The sequence below is a fragment of the Mus pahari genome, chromosome 3 (genome assembly GCF_900095145.1).
Source record: "Mus pahari chromosome 3, PAHARI_EIJ_v1.1, whole genome shotgun sequence".
Taxonomy (NCBI): Eukaryota; Metazoa; Chordata; class Mammalia; order Rodentia; family Muridae; genus Mus; species Mus pahari.
In genome coordinates this window covers 128,821,828-128,842,354 of record NC_034592.1, presented here as the reverse complement: position 1 = coordinate 128,842,354, position 20,527 = coordinate 128,821,828, and the positions used below count along the sequence as shown (strand labels likewise).

The window sequence follows — 20,527 nt, the reverse complement described above, 5'->3', positions numbered from 1 at the left end:
TTTCTTAATGGTTTTTGTTTGGTTTGGTTTTTGATGTTAGTTCCCTCCTAGGAATTTTTAATTTATTCAATTTTCGTCCCAATATCAACACCCCTCTCTCCTCACAGAGACCCCCTCTTAAAGCTCCTTTCCCTGTTCTCCCTCCCTGTCTCCTCTGAGAAAGGGGAGCTCCCCTGGCTATAACACCCCCACATACACCTGGCACATCAGTCACTGCAGGACTAGGCACATCCTTACTAATGCCAGACAAATTGGCCCAGTTAGGGGAGCAGAATCCACAGGATTCACAAATCCACAAATTCAGGGATAGCCCTGCTCCGGTTGTTGCTCTCCTAGAATTTTAACCAGGTTTAACTGTAATCGGTCCATTTTTCAGTTCTCCACATTATAGAGAGATGGTAATTAAAAAGTCTTGTTCTGAGTGCCATGGTAAATACTTTACAAGAATATCAGAGGCTGCCTCCCTAGGCCATTTATAATCTGAGTGGTTTTGGACCTAGCCAAAGCTAGTTACGGCTCGTCTGGTTACTATACATCTTAGTCTACGAGAAAGTGAGGTTTCAAGCTGTGACCTCTCTGGCTCGATTGGGATAGGAGCCTGAACTTAAGGCATTTTGGGAATATTCCTTCTTTGTTTTGTTACTGAAAGATGTGCTGTTTAGAGAGCATCACGAGAAGCTAGAATATTGGTGATCTCTAAATACCTTTTAGAATTTCAGTGATAGCTCTGCAAGAGTGCCACAATTGCTATTACACCAGAGGAAACCATGTCCAGGAGAAATCAATCACAAGTCCAAGACAATACAGGCATGAGCAACAGAATCAGCACTGGAATTAGATGTGTGTGGCATTCAAGACATATTTGGACTTCCACTTGTGCAGTTCGGCTGCCTCCTAAAGCAGAGCCTATATCCTGCCTTTTTGGTTCCTGTGCGAACACTAGACATCATTAGCACTGTGACTATCAAATTTGCAGAACCAGTGAGTCTGCCAGGCACTGTGCTGAGGGCTTTGTCAGTTCTCAGTGGCAAAGACAATTTACTAGAGAAGAAGGGAACTCATATGCAGGAGATATTTAGGCTGTGGGAGGTTTCAGCTGAATCTGAATTGAAATTTCACTTGTCTAATCCTGGTGTCCAGACCCTTCTCTCCCTTCTCTCTTGCAGCTATGGTAGTTCCAGTGGTTACAGTAGGCCCTAGGCAGTTGTCATTAGACCAGTGACAGCCCTGTTTGCCCTTGGTGCGTTGTTTTCTTCGGCCCATGGGATGACAACCCACAGTGTTCTTCACCTTTGGAATGGGGTACTGCAATGTGGCCCCTGCCTGACCAAACTCAATACCTCTTGTCCCCCATGTGTATCCCCTGTCCCCATCACCTCATCCCACATCCCTCCTACATAACCCCTGGGTTATGTCTTAGAAGCTGGTCAAGTATCTGCTATTGACCTCTTGATGAAGAGTGTAAGAATTTGTCAACAGTGATACCACATGGCTAAGTTCACTCTGGCCTGGCCTTTGAGGTCATATTTAATACTGGGACCTATCTTGGGAAGTGAAGTGGCACTGCCACTGTACTTAATAGATGAGGAAAGTGGGCTGACCAAGGTCCTTGACAGCTCCAACCAGGATGCTTTTTTCCCATGCCTGGGGCTTTGTAAACTTTGAGCATGTCGAATTCTGACTTCCAAACGACAGAGGAGAAACTACTGGATGTAAGTTGTTGACTTATGTGGATCTCAGTTCATTTTTTAAAAACCCCATTTTTTCAATTCTAGGGCATTTTTTACTTTTTCCCTTTCTGAAATCTAAACATACACATTTAAGTTAGTTACCTAGCTTTATCCTTTACATGAGAACAGTATTAATAAGGTGGTGATATCTTAGAAATGTATAACGTCCTATAGAGTATAGGACAGAGATAGAAATTAATAATAGCTGGGGGTTAGAGAGATGATTCCATGGTTAAGAGCACTTACTGGCTGCTCTTCTAGAAGACCTGGGTTCAGTTCCAAGTACCCACAGTTTACAACTGTCCATAACTCTGGTCTCCAGGGATTTGATGTCTTATTCTGTATTCCAAGGAGATTAGGCATGTAAATGTTGCAGCTATGCATGCAGGCAAAACACCCATATACATCAGATAAATGAATAAATCACTTATTTTAGAGAGATTGATAATAGAGGATGATAATCTCAGATGAACAGATTTTTGTTGTATGTTTATGAATTCTCAAAATGCCTGCAATTTTTTTGTAATTATAACAGTAAACAATAGGCATCAGAAAACAATCTAACTATGCATATTGTGCCTCTGTCCTGTCAGTGTCCATCACAGTGCTAGAATGTTCCACTGCTGTGCATCGCTATGATCACTCCAGCCCAAGGCTAGAATACTTGGCACAGCATACAAGACAGACAGCAGCCTACTCCAGAGCAATTCCAGTTTCTAGAAAATACGAACTGTACTCACCTGCTGGACTCATCTTGTGCCTCCAGCTCTCTGCCTTTAATCAGTGTTGGCACATTGTCAGTCTTTCATGGCTGTGTGTGAGGTGGGTGAGAATGAGTGGGGAATGATTTCTTTTATCCCTACTATCTTTCACCTCACTTACTGTGTATGCATACTGTTACCCCAGTGGTGGTCCTTGTCTCAAGATCCCTAGCTATCTCAGAACCCGTGCCTCCACTGCACACACACACACTGCTGCTTACCTAGAGGGAAACCCACTGTCCCTCCACATCCTTCCAGGCACAGCTCAGCCCTCCCTCCTACCACTTTCTCTCTGGCTATCCCATACCCCCCTCTTCTGCCCCAAGTCCCCTTATCTTGTCTCCCACTGCTCTTGTCATTTTCCCCTTGTCTGTTTCTAGCTTCTAAGAGCCTTACTAGCACCTATTCATTCTTCCACTTCCTCAGTGTTTCATCCTCCTCTTATACATGACATGTGCACCCCACTGTTAGCCCTCTCAATCGTGATAACATTATAAGAAAGTAGGAAATGCATTACTGTCTCCTGTAGCACTACTGTGGAGAAAATGAAGCATGGTGGGATAAAACTGAAGAACAGAAAGGAATGGATTGCTTCCTAGAGTTGGTGAACTTTTGTCTGAGTATCTGAAAGCAGTGCCAAGGACACTAGACCTGGGAACTAAAACATCCAAAGCAAAGCCAGGAACAAGTACAAAGGACAGAAACACCAGGGGTCCTGAGGGTAGGAGGAGGCCAGTGGTGTTCAGGTCATCTGGAGTCTAGATGAGGAGGGAGGCTGGGAGGAGCCCCTGGATGCTCATGTGACTTAAATTCAGCAACATGGGGTCATTGGCAAGCCTCATTTTGTCGATAATGAAGTGTGGATAGCAGTGTAGCCTCTAGGTTCTGTCCAAAGCAGGAAGCACAGATTGTCCTTGTCCTGTTTGTATATACTCAGCATGATATTGAAGACTTTGCACATATTTTCTCTTTGTAATCTGCCTCACCAAAAAGTAAAGCATCCAGGAGACTGGGGACATCAGACTGTGTCTTAGTTACTTTTCTGTACCAGTAAAGAGAAACCATGCTGGAAGCAACTATTAGAATAAGGAGTTTACTGGAGCTTACATTTGCAGAGGGTTAGAGTCCATGACCATCATGGCAGGGAGTATTTCAGCAGGCAGGCAGGCATAGCTCTGGAGCAGTAGCTGAGTGCTCACATCTTGAGATGACAGCCGGGAGGTAGAGGGAGATCGGTTTGGGAATGTCATGAGCTTTTAAAACCTCACATACCTTCTCCAACAAGGCCACAGCTACTAAACAGTTCCAACAACTGGTGACCAAGTATTTACAGATACAATCTTATGGATGCCATTCTCAATCAAACTACCACATTCCATTCCACTCCTTGACCCCCATAGGCTGTGGCCATATCATAATGCAAACTGCATTCAGTTCAACTTCGAAAGTCCCTATAATCTTTCACAGTCTCAATATAGTTGAAAAATCCAAAGTTCAAATTCTCTTCTGAGACTCAAGGAAATCTCTCACTTAACCTTAACCCCTTGTAAATTATAAAAGCAAATGTAATACTTCCAACAGACAACTACATAGAATATACATTTACTATTTCAAAAGGGAGGAATCAGGGCGTAGTGAGGAAATAATGGAACACCAAAACCCACCAGAAAAAACTGCAAATCCTTTATCTCTGTGTTTGATGTCACAGATAGCTCTGGAAGCAGTTTTACTGACCGAAGCATATATTAACCTGTGAGGGCCGTTCTCTTTTAAGCCACCACAGGCAGCTTTAGGAAACACAGTCAGGGTCATTGAATATGCCCTAGCCCCTGGGTTGTGTCCTTAAAGTCTGGTTTTACACACTTCTTAGTATGTTACATATCTGTCATTTTATTTCCCCGGGTAGGAAGTCATTTGGTTAATCCCCGTTTTTCTGTTTTTCTGAAATGAAGATAGTACCTTCTTCCAGAACCAGCAATGACAATTTATCAATGACAGAATGAGTTATATTTGTGCAGAAGATTCGGCACACAAAGGACACTCAAGCATATATTCTTTTAATTTCCTCAGTTTATCAATAGTGTGATTTATATGAGCTGAATACAGAATTTGAAATTTGGGCTTTAATTTCTAGGCAAACAATGACCACCTTTTTCTATGGAATATATAAAAATGCTAGTGAGTTCAAACAGGCAACAAAATGGAATGGAGTTGTCGTGTTCAAACGATGTTAATTGGATATAGTTTTCTTCAGTTGCATATGAGATATGTATACAGGGCTGGCAAGAGCAATTGGCTCTGTTCTTCCTCCAGAATATACACCTGCTGAGCTGCTCTGTTAACTTAGGGGTTTGGGTTTCTTTTGTAGTTTCCTAACAAGATCGTGGCTCAGGTAGCCTGTGATGTTCTTCAGTTGTTGGTTTCCTACTGGGAAAAGCTTCAGATGTTTGAAACTGCTCTACCGCGAAAAATGGCAGAAGTAAGTCCTTTATCTATACTGCTAAAGCATCTGCATTTCCTTCTTACTACTGTATTTGATATCTAATTAACTGTAGATCCTCGAGTAATTGTTAGAGAAGCAACTATTAAATTGCCATGTGAGCCCAGTTTTCAGGCTGTGTTGGCTGGCTCCTCTCCGCTTCAATTCTAGGCACTGTGCAAAGAAGCCTGCAGTGTTCCAGCCAGAGGCTGGTACTTGGAGACTTTGAAAGGCAGACACAACCACAACAAAGAGACCTTTTGTAGGTTGGGCTTTATTCATTGAGAGTAATTTGGATGGTGCCAACAAGGAGTAGGCAGCTGGTTTAATGCCTTCCTTGCAGGGCGGGGGCCTGGCTGTTGTGTAAAGCAGGAGTTGTTCCCAGACTAAAGCCCTGGGCCACGCTTACTGCTGTGGCATGGTTACTTGGCAGTAATGAGATCAGTGCAGTATTAATCTCTGAGGGGTGGTGGGCAGGAGAGGGGCAGGAAGAACAGGAAGTACCATCTCTACCACAGCTTCTTAAGTCAGCTCCAGCCGAGTAGGGACTAACTCACAGATGCCTGTGACGCACACACCTGAGCCTGCCTGTTTTTATAAGCACTTCCTTAGGCAAGCTCTATTCTTTGCCCATCCCTTGGAGACTCTGAGGAAATGTGATTTGTTCCCATGAAGGATCGCAGGGAGAGAGAAGAAGTGATACAGATTTATTCCCTCCCACCCCTAGACAGACTTCATTGGTTGGCATTACTTTGTTCTCTCAGAATCACATCAAGAGTCACAAGTGGTTCTTGACCTGAAGTGATCTGGAGTGAAATAGACCTTTTACTCTGCTGCAGAATGTAAAGTTAGGTTTAGGGACACCTGTAATTCTTCAGACAGGACATCTGTGAGAGTGGAGCTCTGTGCTGATTTATAAGACAGCAATGGGAACCTTTTCATAAATATTTTTTAAACAATTTTTATTTCACTAGAAATGTGGGACTAATAGTTTCACTAGAAACTATGTGACTATAGAGAGAACTATCCTTGCCTTGAGGTCTCAGTCCCCCATTTAAGAAGACCATTACATGGCCATAATTTTCAAATCTCTTACAACTGGCGTCAGTACCAAGTAAGCAGCAAGCTGTGTTACATTGCAAGGCCATCTAGGGATTCTTAACATATGGCTTCCAAACCATTACTATAACTATGTAAATTATTTACACTATATCTATAATAACTATATATGAAAACTATAATAAATTGCTTGACTAGGTCTTATCTTTTGTGCAGATTCTTGTGGCCACAATTGCATTCCTTTTACCAAGTGCAGAGTACTCATCAGTGGAAACAGATAAAAAGGTAAATGGCAGGTTAGGTAGCTTTCCCCAGAGTTATTTTTACATATAAGACAGAGTGGGAATGACTATTACTAATGATGGTGTCATTTATAACATCCTTATATGTTGGCTTTAACATTCTTTCCTATGGAAACCCTTTTGCTCACTAACTTACCCTGTACCTGTGTGTCCATTAAAGACTGAGTATACACAGGGACAATTCTGTTTTTTTTTCACATGCAGTGGGTCCTAAAGGCCATAATGTAAGTTTTGGATATGTTTCTTCTAGTTTATTGTGTCCTTGCTCCTTTGTCTCTTGGACTGGTGCATGGCGCTGCCAGTGAGTGCCCTCCTCCACCCTGTGTCCACGGCAGTTCTAGAGGAGCTGCACCCATCCCGGGCCCCCTTGCTGGATTATATCTATAGGGTGAGTCTCCTTTAAGCCTTGGGCACAGACTGTAGATCTACAGATTAAAATACCAAAATGTTGTACATTTATATATTTGTGGCTTCTGAAAATGACCTGTGAAAAGTCATGCATGTGGAAAGAAATGAATAATTAATGAGTAAGCAGAACTGATACAGCTGTAGAGAATCAGTAGTTACCAAGGTGAAGATGCATGCACTTCACATGACTGTCATATTTAAGCAACTGCCATGAATCGGAATGCCCCAATCTTCATGACAAGTGACCTGTATCTACTTCGTTTCTAAATGGACTGTTTATATTATAGCCTATATTATAATCTAGGGTCTGCAGCATAAGCTTCACAAAGATCTATTTATCAGACTATGAAAAAACCCATAATGCTTTTAGTAATCTCTTTGCCTTAAGTAAACCTCAAGAGGCAGGTGTAGTGGTGCATGTTTGTAATCTCAGTGCTTGGGAACATGGGGGCCTGTCTCAAAACCAGAACCAAAACAAAAGTAAAAGAACACAAAGGAAAGAAAATCCTTAGGATATGAGTTAAGAAGACTCACTTTGTGAGAAGAAAGAGACTTTAAAAACTGCATTCAATTTACTTTTATTTAATTATACTTTTAAAGTTGTATTAAATTATTCCATATAACTCATGGGCTCATGTGTTGTACTGATTTAAACGCAGGTTGTGGTCACCCGGCCCTCTACCATGATGGCTTTCCCATAGCCTTCCTCTCATCTCCTGGGCTGGCTCCCTCCACCTTGCTGCCTTTGGAGAGTGAAAGCCTGAGGTGTGTGTAGTCACACAGGAACAGAAACAAGCACCTTTCACTTGTGTTTTCCTTTGCCCTGAGAATATAGATTTTGTTACTGACTTGCCAGTAGCAAAAGATATTTAAGAATGGAAAGAAGGCCACATTTGGACATGTTCCTAGGAAGGAGCCCTCTCTCCTAAGCACTGTGGGGGCTGGACAGTTTGTCAGAGCTCAGGAAATGCTGGCATATAGAGCCATGCCTGTCTGTCCTCCTCAGGTTCTGCACTGTTGTGTCTGTGGCTCGAGCACATACACACAACAAAGTCACTATACTCTGACCTTGGCTGACCTGTCATCCACGGATTATGACCCTTTCCTACCTTTGGCAAACGTGAGGAACTCCGAGCCAGTCCAGTATCATTCATCAGCAGACCTGGGGAACCTGCTGACTGTGGAAGAGGGTAGGTATGACTACAGACATACAGTCTTAGTGTCTGTGCTTGTGTTTTGGGTTCGTTTTCGATCCATTGTTGACATTGAAATCCCAGTTTATAGGATCTCTGATAGCAAACTGCCTTCCTTGTTTCTTCCCTTTTTTTCCTGTTATTTTTCCTCCTCTCTTGTTTCCCCATCTTAAATAATGCACATGGTTTTGTGTTGCATACCCATGAAATGCAAAAGGCACATTTTCTATCCCCAAGCAGCTTTCCAGCTAGTGGGGGAGGTATGACATTGCTGTGCTAGTAGCATCTTCAGGACTTCCCATAGGGAAGGACTTAAACTGGACTCACCAGGGTGGGCAGGTTTGAAGGAGCTCATAGAGTATCCAGGCGAGGAGCCCCTCATGCAGAAACTTGATAGCAACCCAACCCTGAGACAGACCTCGCTCGTGTGCCTTTTGTGGAAAGAGACTTAGCAGGCCGTGATCAGGTGAGAGTGCAGGATGTACAGTGTGCCACAAAGTAGGTTCACCCCTATTTTAATGACTTACTTATTAGGCCATTACCTGTTCCCGACATAATTACTACTTTTAAATAAAGTTACGAGCAAGATACACAGTCAAGCCATCTGTGATCACATGTGTTCAGATTGCTTATTGTTAATAACTAACTACTTAAAACAGAAGGAAGGGGAGGAGCTTCAGGAGAGGAGAGGCGAAGGATAGCCAGACATTCTAGCTTTGTATATCCTTCCTCCAGGAATCCAGAGAGAAGAGGGCACTTGGAATGTCTTCTTGTGTAGTAGTTTGTGAGACCCTCAGCTAGTTTTGCCATTGGTAGAATGTAGATCAACTCTGGCTCCCAGGGAGTGAGAACATGGGAGGCCGACTTCACTGAAATGTGTAGGAGGAGGTCAGTACATGGTTCAGTACCAGGCCCATTTGGGATTGTATTAGAAGTGTCATCATGGCATGGTTTATAGTGTGTCATAGGGCTCCAGATCATTTCCCCACTGTAGAATTAAAACATTCACAAAACACAGACCAAAAGCACAGCCTTTGTAAGCAAATGTAGAGAGGAGTTACTTTCCCCACTTGGTATTTTCTACCGTGGCCCTTTGTAAGTTTGTACCTTTATCATTAGTTTTGTGCCTACCCTGCTGTCATGACAACGGCGTGTTTCCCATTATGAACTGTGAACTCCTGGCTGCTTTCCTGTGGGTTTCTAGATAGTAAAATTTCTCAGCTGGAGCATTACCTTTCTTAGCTGTATAGAAATCTTGTATCTTTCTCTTAGGTTGTGGGGGAAAGTTTAAGTTTAGAATAGATGTAACGGGCCTCTTGTTTCTTCAAAAAAAACGTTTTGTGTGACATTTATTTTCCATTATTGGATATAGATTTCATATACATTGAAAAATTATAAGAAATCTGAGAAAATTCAAGACGATCTTGTTATACTTATTATTCAGAATTTCCCAAGTTTCAGAGATTTGTTTCTTTTGAGGATTTTTATACAGCACAAAACAGCATGTTATAAGTAGGCCAGTTGGATAATGTCTAGAACTAGAAGTATTTAGCATGAAGTCATATATTTATACTAATTAACATTTGATTTTTTTTCACGGTGTGAGTTTAAAAGCTATTACTTCCCAAGGCTCTAAGATCAAATTATAAACTTTAATTTAAATATGTAGTCCTTTTTCCATAAAATTTTTAAAGTTTCATTTTCACCTTTTTTTAAATTGATTTTTATAACTTTTGCCAATTGAAGTTTCCTCAACTACTCTCAGCCTGAAGTACTATTTCAATTTCTAGTTATAGTTTTAGTGTATCTACCTGTCCATTTTACCTCATTTTATAAAGCCCTGGGACTCATTCTGTTGTCAAAGTCTTTGTATACATTTAAGCTAAAATTTTATAAATCAGTTACTCTTGATTACTAAATCATGAAATACAAATTCAGTTAAGTTCTTCTAAGTGCCTCCATGGTTTATTAATATGATGAATTTTCTTAAATTTTTTTAGTGTTCCAATAACAAAACATATACTGTCACAATGATTATTAAATACATTGTTTTCAATCTTTTAAAATAGCACCAAGGTTTATTAATATCCTTATCAGGTTTACCTGCAACCAACAGAGTAGGATCCCTAGCCCACTTTCTGATCTCACCCAGGTGTTTTACTCTCATCTGAGCCCCTGAACTGTCTAACCTTGAAATGCTTCTCTTTGATTTATTCTTATGCTATAGACTTTTAAAGTCCCTTTCAGAGTGACATCTTGATGTAAGTTGGTTCTTTTTTTGTTTTGTTTTTGTTTGTTTGTTTGTTTGTTTGTTGAGACAGGGTTTCTCTGTATAGCTCTGGCTGTCCTGGAACTCACTTTGTAGACCAGGCTGGCCTTGAAGTCTGAAATCCTCTGCCTCTGCCTCCCGAGTGCTGGGATTAAAGGCGTGCACCACCACCACCCAGCGTAAGTTGGTTCTTTAGCAGTCTGTTTCAACTATGTTTTTATATTCAAATAGAATTAGAGTCAAAAAGAAAAAAGATTAAAAAAAAATCAATCTCACAGTTAAAAACATTCAGTTGGGTGTGATGGCACACACCTTTAATCCCAGCAGAGGCAGAGACAGGTGGTTCTCTATGTGTTCCAGGCCAACCTAATCTACAGAGTGAGTTCCAGACCAGCCAGTGCTACATAGTGACACTTGGTCACACAAAACAAAACAAAAATAACAATCAGACATTCAAACTAATGAACGAAATTTTGTGGTGCCCCCATTATCTCTTCATGGTTTCTTCCTGCTGTTCACAGAAAAGAAGAGAAGAAGTGTGGAACTGATCCCCCTTACTGCACGAATGGTCATGGCCCACCTAGTGAACCACCTAGGCCACTATCCACTGAGTGGGGGCCCTGCTGTGCTGCACAGCCTGGTCAGTGAGAACCATGACAATGCCCATGTAGAAGGAAGTGAGCTGTCCTCGGAGGTGTTCAGGAGCCCAAACCTGCAGCTCTTCGTATTTAATGATAGCACCCTCATCTCCTATCTTCAGACACCAGCAGAAGGACCAGCTGGAGGGACTTCAGTGGGCTCCCTCTCAGATGTGAGAGTCATTGTGAGGGATATCTCAGGGAAGTACTCTTGGGATGGCAAGGTTTTGTATGGACCTCTGGAAGGCTGTTTGGCACCCAATGGAAGGAATCCCTCATTTCAGATTTCTGGCTGGCATCATCACACATGTGGACCTCAGAAAGATTTGTTTCATGGTGAGGAGGGAGATGATGTGCTTGACAAATTACTTGAAAACATTGGCCATACAAGCCCCGAATGCCTTTTACCATCACAACTAAATCTAAACGAGCCTTCCCCAACCCCATGTGCAATGAACTGTGACCAAGAGAAGGAAATCATCGAGGTCATCCTGCGCCAGAGCACACAGGAAGATGAGTATGTGCAGAGGTGTAACTCAGATTCTTCAGTAAAGGTCACCAGCCAAGGGCAGCCCTCACCGGTGGAGCCCCGGGGACCCTTTTATTTCTGCAGGTTGTTGCTTGATGACTTGGGAATGAATTCCTGGGACAGAAGGTAACCAAGCTCTGAATGTTTTATCATTTCTTTTATATGAGGGTTATTCTTTTTTATTATTATTATTATCAATTTGAGGTTAGAGAATAAGAAATAGAAGTTTTAGCCAGGCGTGGTGATGCACGCCTTTAATCCTAGCTCTCGGGAGGCAGAGGCAGGCAGATTTCTGAGTTCGAGGCCAGCCTGGTCTACAGAGTGAGTTCCAGGACAGCCAGGGCTACACAGAGAAACCCTGTCTGGAAAAAAAGAAAAAGAAATAGAAGTTTTTCTGAATTTCAATACTTACAGGTTATTTTTTTAATTAAAGATAGAAATAAAACTAAATGAACAATGCTGGTACACAGTTGAGTTCCAGATTCCTGTCAGACCTTTGAAAGCATATGAACCATGCTTTTTTCTTCTTGCCTCCCTGCCCATACTATTTCTGTTTTCATACAAAATGCAAATGGACCACAAATGTAAGTAAACCAGTGTCTAGCCACAGACTTGATGAGGAATGTGAACTTGATGCACCTCAGGCAAAAGCACAGGAGGCCAAGAAGAGCCGTTTTATCCAGTAGGTAGTGTGCATATTGGAGGACACCTTAGAGAAGAGGGTGGGATTGACTTGGACCTGATAGTGGAGCTATAAAGAGAGGGTGGGGAATGTAGTCACAGAACTGGTATTGAGTATAGACGCAAGCACTTGCACACGAGGGATGTGCTCGTTGACTAAAGAGCTTTCTAGTGTCACTAGATGCCAGGGGAATTGTTATATTTCTGTATACTCAAGGAAAATTGGGCTCATTTTGAAAGCTTCTGAATTAGTTACTTTTCTTTTGCTATGATAAAACACTATGAAAAAGGCAGCTTATAGAAGAACAAGCTTATTTTGGACACACGGTTCCAGGTGCTGAGGATCCATAATGGCAGGGACAGCAGGTGACAGAAATGGCAGCTGGACCACAGCTGAGAACTCATCTCTCCTACTGATAGTAGGAAGCAAAGAGTGTGCACTAGAAGTGGCATGTGGCTTCTGAAACTTCAAAGCCTGCTCCCAGTGTCAGGCTTCTTCCAACCAGGCCACATTTCCTAAATTTACTCAAATAGGACCACCAAGTAGGGAACAAGTATTCAAATACACAAGAATATTGGGGAAAGGGAAATCTCATTCAAACTTCTACAAGATCTGTCACAGTTCTTCAGTGAAGGAGATTGTACATGGATCAATAAGGGCTATCTTAGCCGGGCGTGGTGGCGCACGCCTTTAATCCCAACACTCGGGAGGCAGAGACAGGCAGATTTCTGAGTTAGAGGCCATCCTGGTTTACANAGTGAGTTCCAGGACAGCCAGGGCTATACAGAGAAACCCTGCCTCGAAAAAACAATAACAACAACAACAAGGGCTATCTTAGTGTTACTATGCTGTGAAGAGAAGTTATGACCATGAAAACACTTATAAAAGAAAGCATGTAATTGGGGCTCGTTTACAGGTTCAGAGGTTTAGTCTATTGTAATCATGGTGGGAAACATAACAACATACAGGCAGACATGGGGTTAGAGAGGTAGCTGAGAATTCTACATCTGGATACTCAGACAGCAGAAAGGAAGAGACCCTGGACCTGAGTTTCAAAAACCCCAAAGCCTACCCCCAGTGACACACTTCATACCACAAGGCCACACCTTCCTCAATAAGGCTCAAGACTACACTTCCTAATAGTGCCAGTCCCTAATGTCCAAGCATCCAAATACATAAGCCTATGGGGGTCATTCCTATTCAAACCACCGCAATGGCTATGTTTGGTATTAGATTACAAAATAGCAAAGGTGGGTCTGTGGTCACATGATTTCTTCTTGCATACCTTTTTTCCCATGCAGGAAGAATTTTCATTTGTTGAAGAAAAATTCAAAATTATTGAGAGAGCTAAAGAATCTGGACTCGCGTCAGTGGTATGTGAAATATCTCTTCTTGTCTAACTTTGTGAGAACATGGTATCAAATACACTTTCAGGGAAAAAAAAAAGTACCCACAGAGAAACCCAGAGTGTTTCTGTAGCCCACAATCTGTTGTGGTTTGGTTTGGTGTTTTCCATTCTGTTTTGTTGAGACAGGGACTCTTAAGTTGCCCAGGCTGACCTTCAACATACTTTTTAGCCCAGGTAGGCCTCAAATATGTAATTCTCCTGCCTCAACCCCCAAGTAGCTAAGATCATAAGCTTTCTTTAATCAAAAAGTTAAAAAAAAATCTCATATCTTGTTCTGTTTTAACTTCATGGCCTCTTTTTCATGAATAACATCATTGTGTATATGCATTAAAAGATATTGTTGTTAGGTTCTCTTAAAGGTGTGTGTGTACATGCATGCATAACCTTTTGGGTCTGTTTAGTGTTGTTTATATGTATGTGTGTTGGGAGCTGTCGACGTGGGAGTGAGTTCTTCAGTGGTTGCACTGTATCTTCCCATCAGCCGAGTAAGGCACTTCCAAATCCTACCCTGCATTTAGTTGATGACAGCCACTCTGACTGAGATGAGATAGAATCTTAAGGCAAATTTAGTTGTCATTTCTGTGGTGGCTAAAGATACTGGGCACTTAAAATTATTTGTAGGCCACTTGTATTTCTTCTTTTAAGAACCATTCTGTTCCTTACACTAGTTGTTGATTTGATGAGTTGGGGTTTGGTGTTCAATTTTGCAGTTCTTTATGTGTCGTGACTATCAGGCCCTTACATTAGTTGTCAAAGTTTTTTTTTATTTTTCTCATTCTATAGTTGTCTCTTCAGGCTGGTGATTTTCTCTCTTGCTGTGCAGAAGCTTTTTAATTTAAGTAATACCATTTGCTAGTTCTTGGAATTATTTCCTCTGCTCTCAGGAAATCCCTGTCTACTCTTTTGTGTAGAAGTAGTTTCCCTGTTTTACTCTACCAGCTTCAGTCTAAAATATAGGTCTTTTTGTTTGTTTTTAGTTTGAGACAGGGTTTCTCTATGTAGCCCTGGCTATCCTGGAACTCGATCTTTAGACCAGGCTGGCCTCAAGCTCAGATATCCAACTTGCACCTGCCTCTGCTTCTCCAAGTGCTGGTATTAAAGTCATGAGCCAACATGCCCAGCTTTAAAATGTAGGTCTTTAGTCTGTTTTGATATCAGATGAGAAATGGGGAACCAATTTCATTCTTCTACACATTAAACAGTCGGTTTTTTGCCCTTCTGTATGTTTGGAATCACTGTTAAATATCAGTGGTTGCACCTGAATGAGTTTGTTTTGAGTTCTCATCCATTGGCCTTTATGTTTGTGTGTCAGTGCCATGCTGTTTTCTAAGCAAGTATTTTCACTATCATTTGTGTTCAGGTGACTTTCTTGTGGTTTTATTGTTTATTCTTAAGTAAATGCTTGGCTCAAGTCAGTATTATTTGCATATCAGGTTTGTAACTATGATTTTTTTTTTATGGTTTTAATACTTGAACCTATTTATGACAGCAACATCCAGTCACATAGTGAACTCTACCTGAAATTAAAATAGCATGCACACACAAACACACACACACACATTCACACACCTTTAAGAGGACTTAATAGAAATATCTTTGTGTCACAAACACAAATGATACAATCTAGGGGCCTTAATTGGGTGTTCTTTGTTTGTTTGTTTGTTTTCTGTCAAAGAATTAAAGGGCTAGAAAATCTAAAGTGCAACAGGTAGCAGCAGAGAAACCTCAGGCACCACAGACAGAACCAGCAGTTGAAGAAAGATATTTATTGGGGGTGAGGAAACTCACACATAGCAGACTCACAGAGAAAAAGGCTCTCTCCAAAGCAGAGGAAGGACGTGGAAGGCGGAAGTCTAATACCTTCTCTAGAGCTGGGGGTTTTAAACCTCTGAAGGGTTTTCCTCCCCTACTTTAGGGTCAGTTAGTTTGAAGACAGACAGAATGATTGATTGGTTCATAACTGTTGTGTGGCAGGTCCTGATCTAGCCTGGAACTTGTTGAGCCAGTTCCTTAGTAGTGGGCCTGCTGACAGGAGACAGCTGTCAGGCTTTTCTCTCCAGTCAGGAAGCTGAGGAAGAAGCTGACCAGCTTGGAAATTCACCATCTTTATTCTCTAGCTCCTCTTCCTGTTTGTCTGCCTAGCAGGGAGCCTGTCTACCTTCTGGTCTCTCACTAAGGACTCAGCAGATAAAATCACATTAGGCTCACTTATAGCTCTGTGTCCTTTCACTCTTTTAGAAGCACGTAGAATTAAGATACATTAATTCATATAGACCATTTGTGGGAATCAAAAGTCCTTAGATTTTTTTTTTCTCCTTTCCCATATATCCTTCTCATCATTCATAGCTTCTTAAAGCCACACACATATTGAAGCATATACTATTTTTTGTGTGCTTTCTGGGTGCTGGAAATGTGGGAGGGTGGCTGTTGTGAGCCTGATTCCACCTGCAGAAGGTGGTGTGATGGCCTTTTCTCCTAGTAACTCTAGTGCTCTAGAGAGTGCTAAGCATTTTAGTATCACGAAGTAAAAGAAAGTATACAGGTTTAAATGATTCATTTGTAGTTGTAATTGAAACTATCCTCAGGGCAGATCCTGCAGCTCAGTATTGTAAATGTTTTCATTTCTTGGTTCAAGTAAAGCTTAATTTAAATTTCAAAACCATGTAAGAACTGTTTTAGACCCTGATATTGCTATTCCTCCCTTCATTCTACCTCTCCTTTCTTTCTCCAGGACAAAGGCTGAGCCCTCTGGAAATTCCATGAGGGATTTCTGAAGGACTTGGGCACTTGCCTTACTCCCTCTGGTCCTTCCATGCTAAACAATCATTTGGACCCCAATCGCAGCTTTTCTAGCATACACTGAATTGCTCCCTGCTTCTCCAGTGTTAAGTGAATGCACTGGTATCTTGTAATTGTAGCCAATTTGTTGAATGTTAATGTACTTTAGTTGCATGAGGTGCAATCAAATTAGCTCCCTGGGGTGCTGTTGCAGTAAAATATGGCTTTGGGTAGCTGATTGGCAATCTTCTGCCCTTTGATTAACCTTCACTTAAAACCCCAACTCCTGGACTTATGTCTGGTGTCTTGGCCTCTAAATGCACATCAATTTATTTAATGGGAAAGGATATTTTTCGAGATTGTCTTTTAAAAACCTGAACTCCATCTGGGGCTCTTCACCTGTAGGGACATCTGGCCTGTGTCATAGATTGATCTGATACCATGCAAGAACACATCTTGTCCCTCAACTTTCAGGACATTTTTATTTATTCCTGGTACCAATTTATATCACTGTTGTGGGGGACACAGTGCCTTTTTCACATGTTTTAAGGAAAAGTAATCTTTCGCTAAGGTCTGTATACTGTGTGTGATGGCTGTACATTCAAATCACTCAGGGCTTCTTGCCACTTTGTGGTGAAGGAAATGGTAAAGTCATGTTTTCCTTTGTTTGGTTTTTAAAATCTGACAGCATAAGAAAACAGAACTTTTCTGGTCTATTCCTAGTAATAAAGAAAAAATGCATTCTAAGGAGGAAGATGACCTTGTTGATTTTATATATATATATATATATATATATATATATATATATATATATATATATATGTGTGTGTGTGTGTGTGTGTGTGTGTGTGTGTGTGTGTGTGTGTGTGTTCCTGAATTACCTGCCTCTTCATGCACTGGTTGTGCAGCTTGTAGATATGAAGTGCTGTTGATGTTGTAATTACCATTTCAAAAGCCTGGCGCTAATAAGGCCAGGCACAGTGTCTGCATCCTAGCAGGCTCTCTGCAGTGCTAATATTTTGGAGGATGTGAAATTTGATGAGTGTTTACAACTAAAGGTCACCTTTCCTCATACCCACATCAGTCAGTCCTCCTTCATTTAGGCTTAGCTTTTTGTGTTCCTACACTGAGTTAATGAGGATGTAAGAACCCAGGATGGAATAGTCCTGGGCTTTATAGATAAACACTGATGTATTTCAGAGAAACCGAAGGTTGGAGATTTTTGTAAACTGAATGCTAAAGACTTTTAAGATGTAAAGATAGTTGCAGAGAGTTCTTTCGTTGAAACCGCCTTTTGGTATGTCTGTTACCATCATCCAAGTTGTCAAATTATTATAGTTCTTGTGATAAGCCAGTCAGGTTGTAAGGGGCCCTTCTTGTTGTCCCCTGCCTGTCTAGTAAATGGTATGGCAGTTTCTACATTCCCTAAGGTCTTGAAAAGATTTTGCACTCTCTGTAGGGTCCATCACTACCAAAAAATGTATCCTCTTTACAGCATCTCTTTCCATTTCCTACAGTGGTGCAGCCATGTTGTTTGTTTACATGTTCCAGTTGAGAGTTGTTCTTTTTATTCTTTTTCTTTGTTTTCTGATTTTTCTTTATGTGTATTTGTTCCATGAGAATGATAAGGGGATGAGCAGCTAGCTAATGAATAGGAGAGAATGTGCCTCCTCCAGTGATTTATATAACATTTTAGTTTAGCTTCCATTAGCTTTGCTTAATAAGTAGAAAAATAACCATGAAGAAGGAAATATTTGAGAATTTGTTAAAATATGGAGTCCAGATCTACCAATTTGGATGTCTAATCATATTACAGTGTTGAGATATTAAATAATTAGACAATAGAAACATTTCCGCATTGCTGAAGCACTTGATGCTTTTTCCTATGCAGTGCTTTCATGATGTAATGCAAATGTGAGAAGGGTGGGACTGCCCCGGAAGTGGGGATCTAATTCTTTTACCATGGAGGCTACAGTAGAATAAAACTCATGAACTGGTGCTGTCAAAGGAGTGGCTCTTGATTAAGCTTCATCTGAACAACACTTGAGCTTTTATCTCCAAACTATCACCAAATAGCTTGGTAGGATGGATTCTGGTTATTTTAATACATTCCTAGCCCTTACACATTCAGATATACTGTCATGTATCTGGTCAGTTTAACAGAGACTTAGCTGAGCCCACACTATGCACCAAATACTAAAAAAAAAAAAAAAAAAAGGAGGGGGGCAGGGAAGACAGGACTCCTTTCTTCAAAGTACAAATCATGTTTACATGATTTAACAGGAAACTACCACAAATCTGTCATGGAGCAAGTAAATAAAGAGCTTATAGATCCAAAAGTATCCAAAAGACTCCATGAAGAACAACTGTACATCATATACGGTATCCTCACAATAGTCAGAACACATCCTTTCACAAAGAAAATACCTAAGTGTTTCCATATTTCATAAAGACTTAGCAATGCCTGAAAGCTCCAATTGATACCTAGCCACAATACGTGTCTACTTGGAATGCTTTAGAGGACAATGTTCATCACCAAGCATGGAAAGAGCCCGGTGGATAATGTACTCTGATAGCTACTGTTTTAGTGTCTGAAGTGAAGTTTCCTACTTCTTTAACCTTGTGTCTCCTTTTGGTCACCTCTGCAAAGCAGATGATACAGTAATAACACTGGTTTTCTCATGGAATTGGACTTGCAGAATTCAAATAAGTTCATGCATCAACCACTATAGAATAGTGACTGACACTTACTGAGTGCCATTAGGAGTCATGCTGGCCATAACAGTAAAACAAAACTAAACACACACACACACACACACATACACACACACCACACACACACACACACACACACACACACACACACACACACACACGTTCTAACTCCTTTAAATTTAAATATTTATAGCCGCGAGACCCATAAGATTGCAGTGTTTTATATTGCTGAAGGTCAAGAAGACAAGTGTTCCATTCTAGCCAATGAAAGAGGAAGCCAAGCATATGAAGACTTTGTTGCTGGTCTTGGATGGGAGGTAATTAAATTCATTCATTATGTGGTTGCTGACTATCAGTATTTCTGAGATATGAGTTGTATATGTTCTTAGTTATATCTTCACATTCAAATGTAGCATTCATAGAATTCTTGAAGACTGCACTGACCTTAAAATCTGTTTGCTTTATTTTACTATTCTATGTGTGGATCTTTGCTTCCCCTTAATATCTTTTCATTAGCTTAGTTTAAGAACTGTATAGTCATATAGGCTCAGAGCTGCAGTTTGTAACAAAAGAAGACAAGAGTGGCCACTGGGAGGGGGTTGAGAAAATATGCAATGGCTTGCTAAAAGAAACTTGAAGGAAGACCTGGATAAAGTGAGGAACTGGAACTAGAATGTCTTTGGCTGTCACTGCAGTTTTCTAATGCACAAGTCCAGAATGAATGACAAGAATCCAGGTTTTCTTACTGAAAGTTCAACTAACAGATATATACACAGAGGCACATACCTGCCTCCAGTGAACATAAACCCAAAGGAAAGCATATCCGTAGAATCTGAAAAGTGGTGTGGGTGGGAAAGGTATATGGTGTGGGGGGCGGAGGGGGGTTGTGTCTTTGGTCTGTATATGCTGTAGCATGTCCTGGGATCATAGCCAGGTCTTTGCATGTGCCAGGCAAGCACTGAACTGCTGAGGCAGGCCCTCCTTACATTTTGATAGTGGTTTTCACATAGCATGGTTGCAGACCAGTTTTTGTTTTTATGTTCATTTCTTTCTTTAAAAATTAATTTTGTCTACCTTATATTTGTTTGTAATCAGAATGAAATATATTTAAATGAAAATTGTTCATACTCCTGCCTAATGAATAAGATTAACTCACTTTTGACCCTCACCTTTTGCTCTGTGACCTTCATCAGGTGGATCTCTCAACCCACTGTGGGTTTATGGGTGGTCTTCAGCGCAATGGCAGCACTGGACAGACAGCCCCTTACTATGCTACCTCAACTGTGGAAGTAATTTTCCACGTTTCCACTAGGATGCCATCAGATTCAGATGATTCGCTCACCAAAAAGGTAAGGGCGCTTCTCAGGGACAACACCTCACTGCACTCGTGTGTAAGTGAGGCTCTCTGGGTCTGGATGGTGACCAAGCCCTGGCAGTATGCTGAGGCTGCTTTTCCAGGGTTCAAAATCAGTGTCCTCTTCCTCTGGCTACAGTTGCAGTGAATCTAAACCACTAACTTAGCACAACCTTAAGGCCTAAGGTTAAAGACTAGGAAGAAAAAGGGTCAATAGTGTGG

General features: G+C 41.2%; 1 protein-coding gene across 4 annotated transcripts in view; it reads left to right on the top strand.

Annotated features, from left to right (window-relative positions):
• The window catches only part of Ralgapa2 (Ral GTPase activating protein catalytic alpha subunit 2), a 270,234-nt gene that overhangs the window by 161,101 nt on the left and 88,606 nt on the right, over positions 1-20,527 (top strand). For 3 of the 4 annotated variants that reach the window (XM_029536075.1, XM_029536073.1, XM_029536076.1), the window contains 8 exons: positions 4,860-4,970; positions 6,246-6,314; positions 6,582-6,719; positions 7,746-7,929; positions 10,723-11,494; positions 13,352-13,423; positions 19,145-19,268; positions 20,145-20,300. In XM_029536075.1, the coding sequence (XP_029391935.1) occupies positions 4,860-4,970; positions 6,246-6,314; positions 6,582-6,719; positions 7,746-7,929; positions 10,723-11,494; positions 13,352-13,423; positions 19,145-19,268; positions 20,145-20,300 (1,626 nt within the window). The remainder of the gene's footprint in view (positions 1-4,859; positions 4,971-6,245; positions 6,315-6,581; positions 6,720-7,745; positions 7,930-10,722; positions 11,495-13,351; positions 13,424-19,144; positions 19,269-20,144; positions 20,301-20,527) is intronic. The other variant, XM_029536074.1, reaches the window with a different exon arrangement.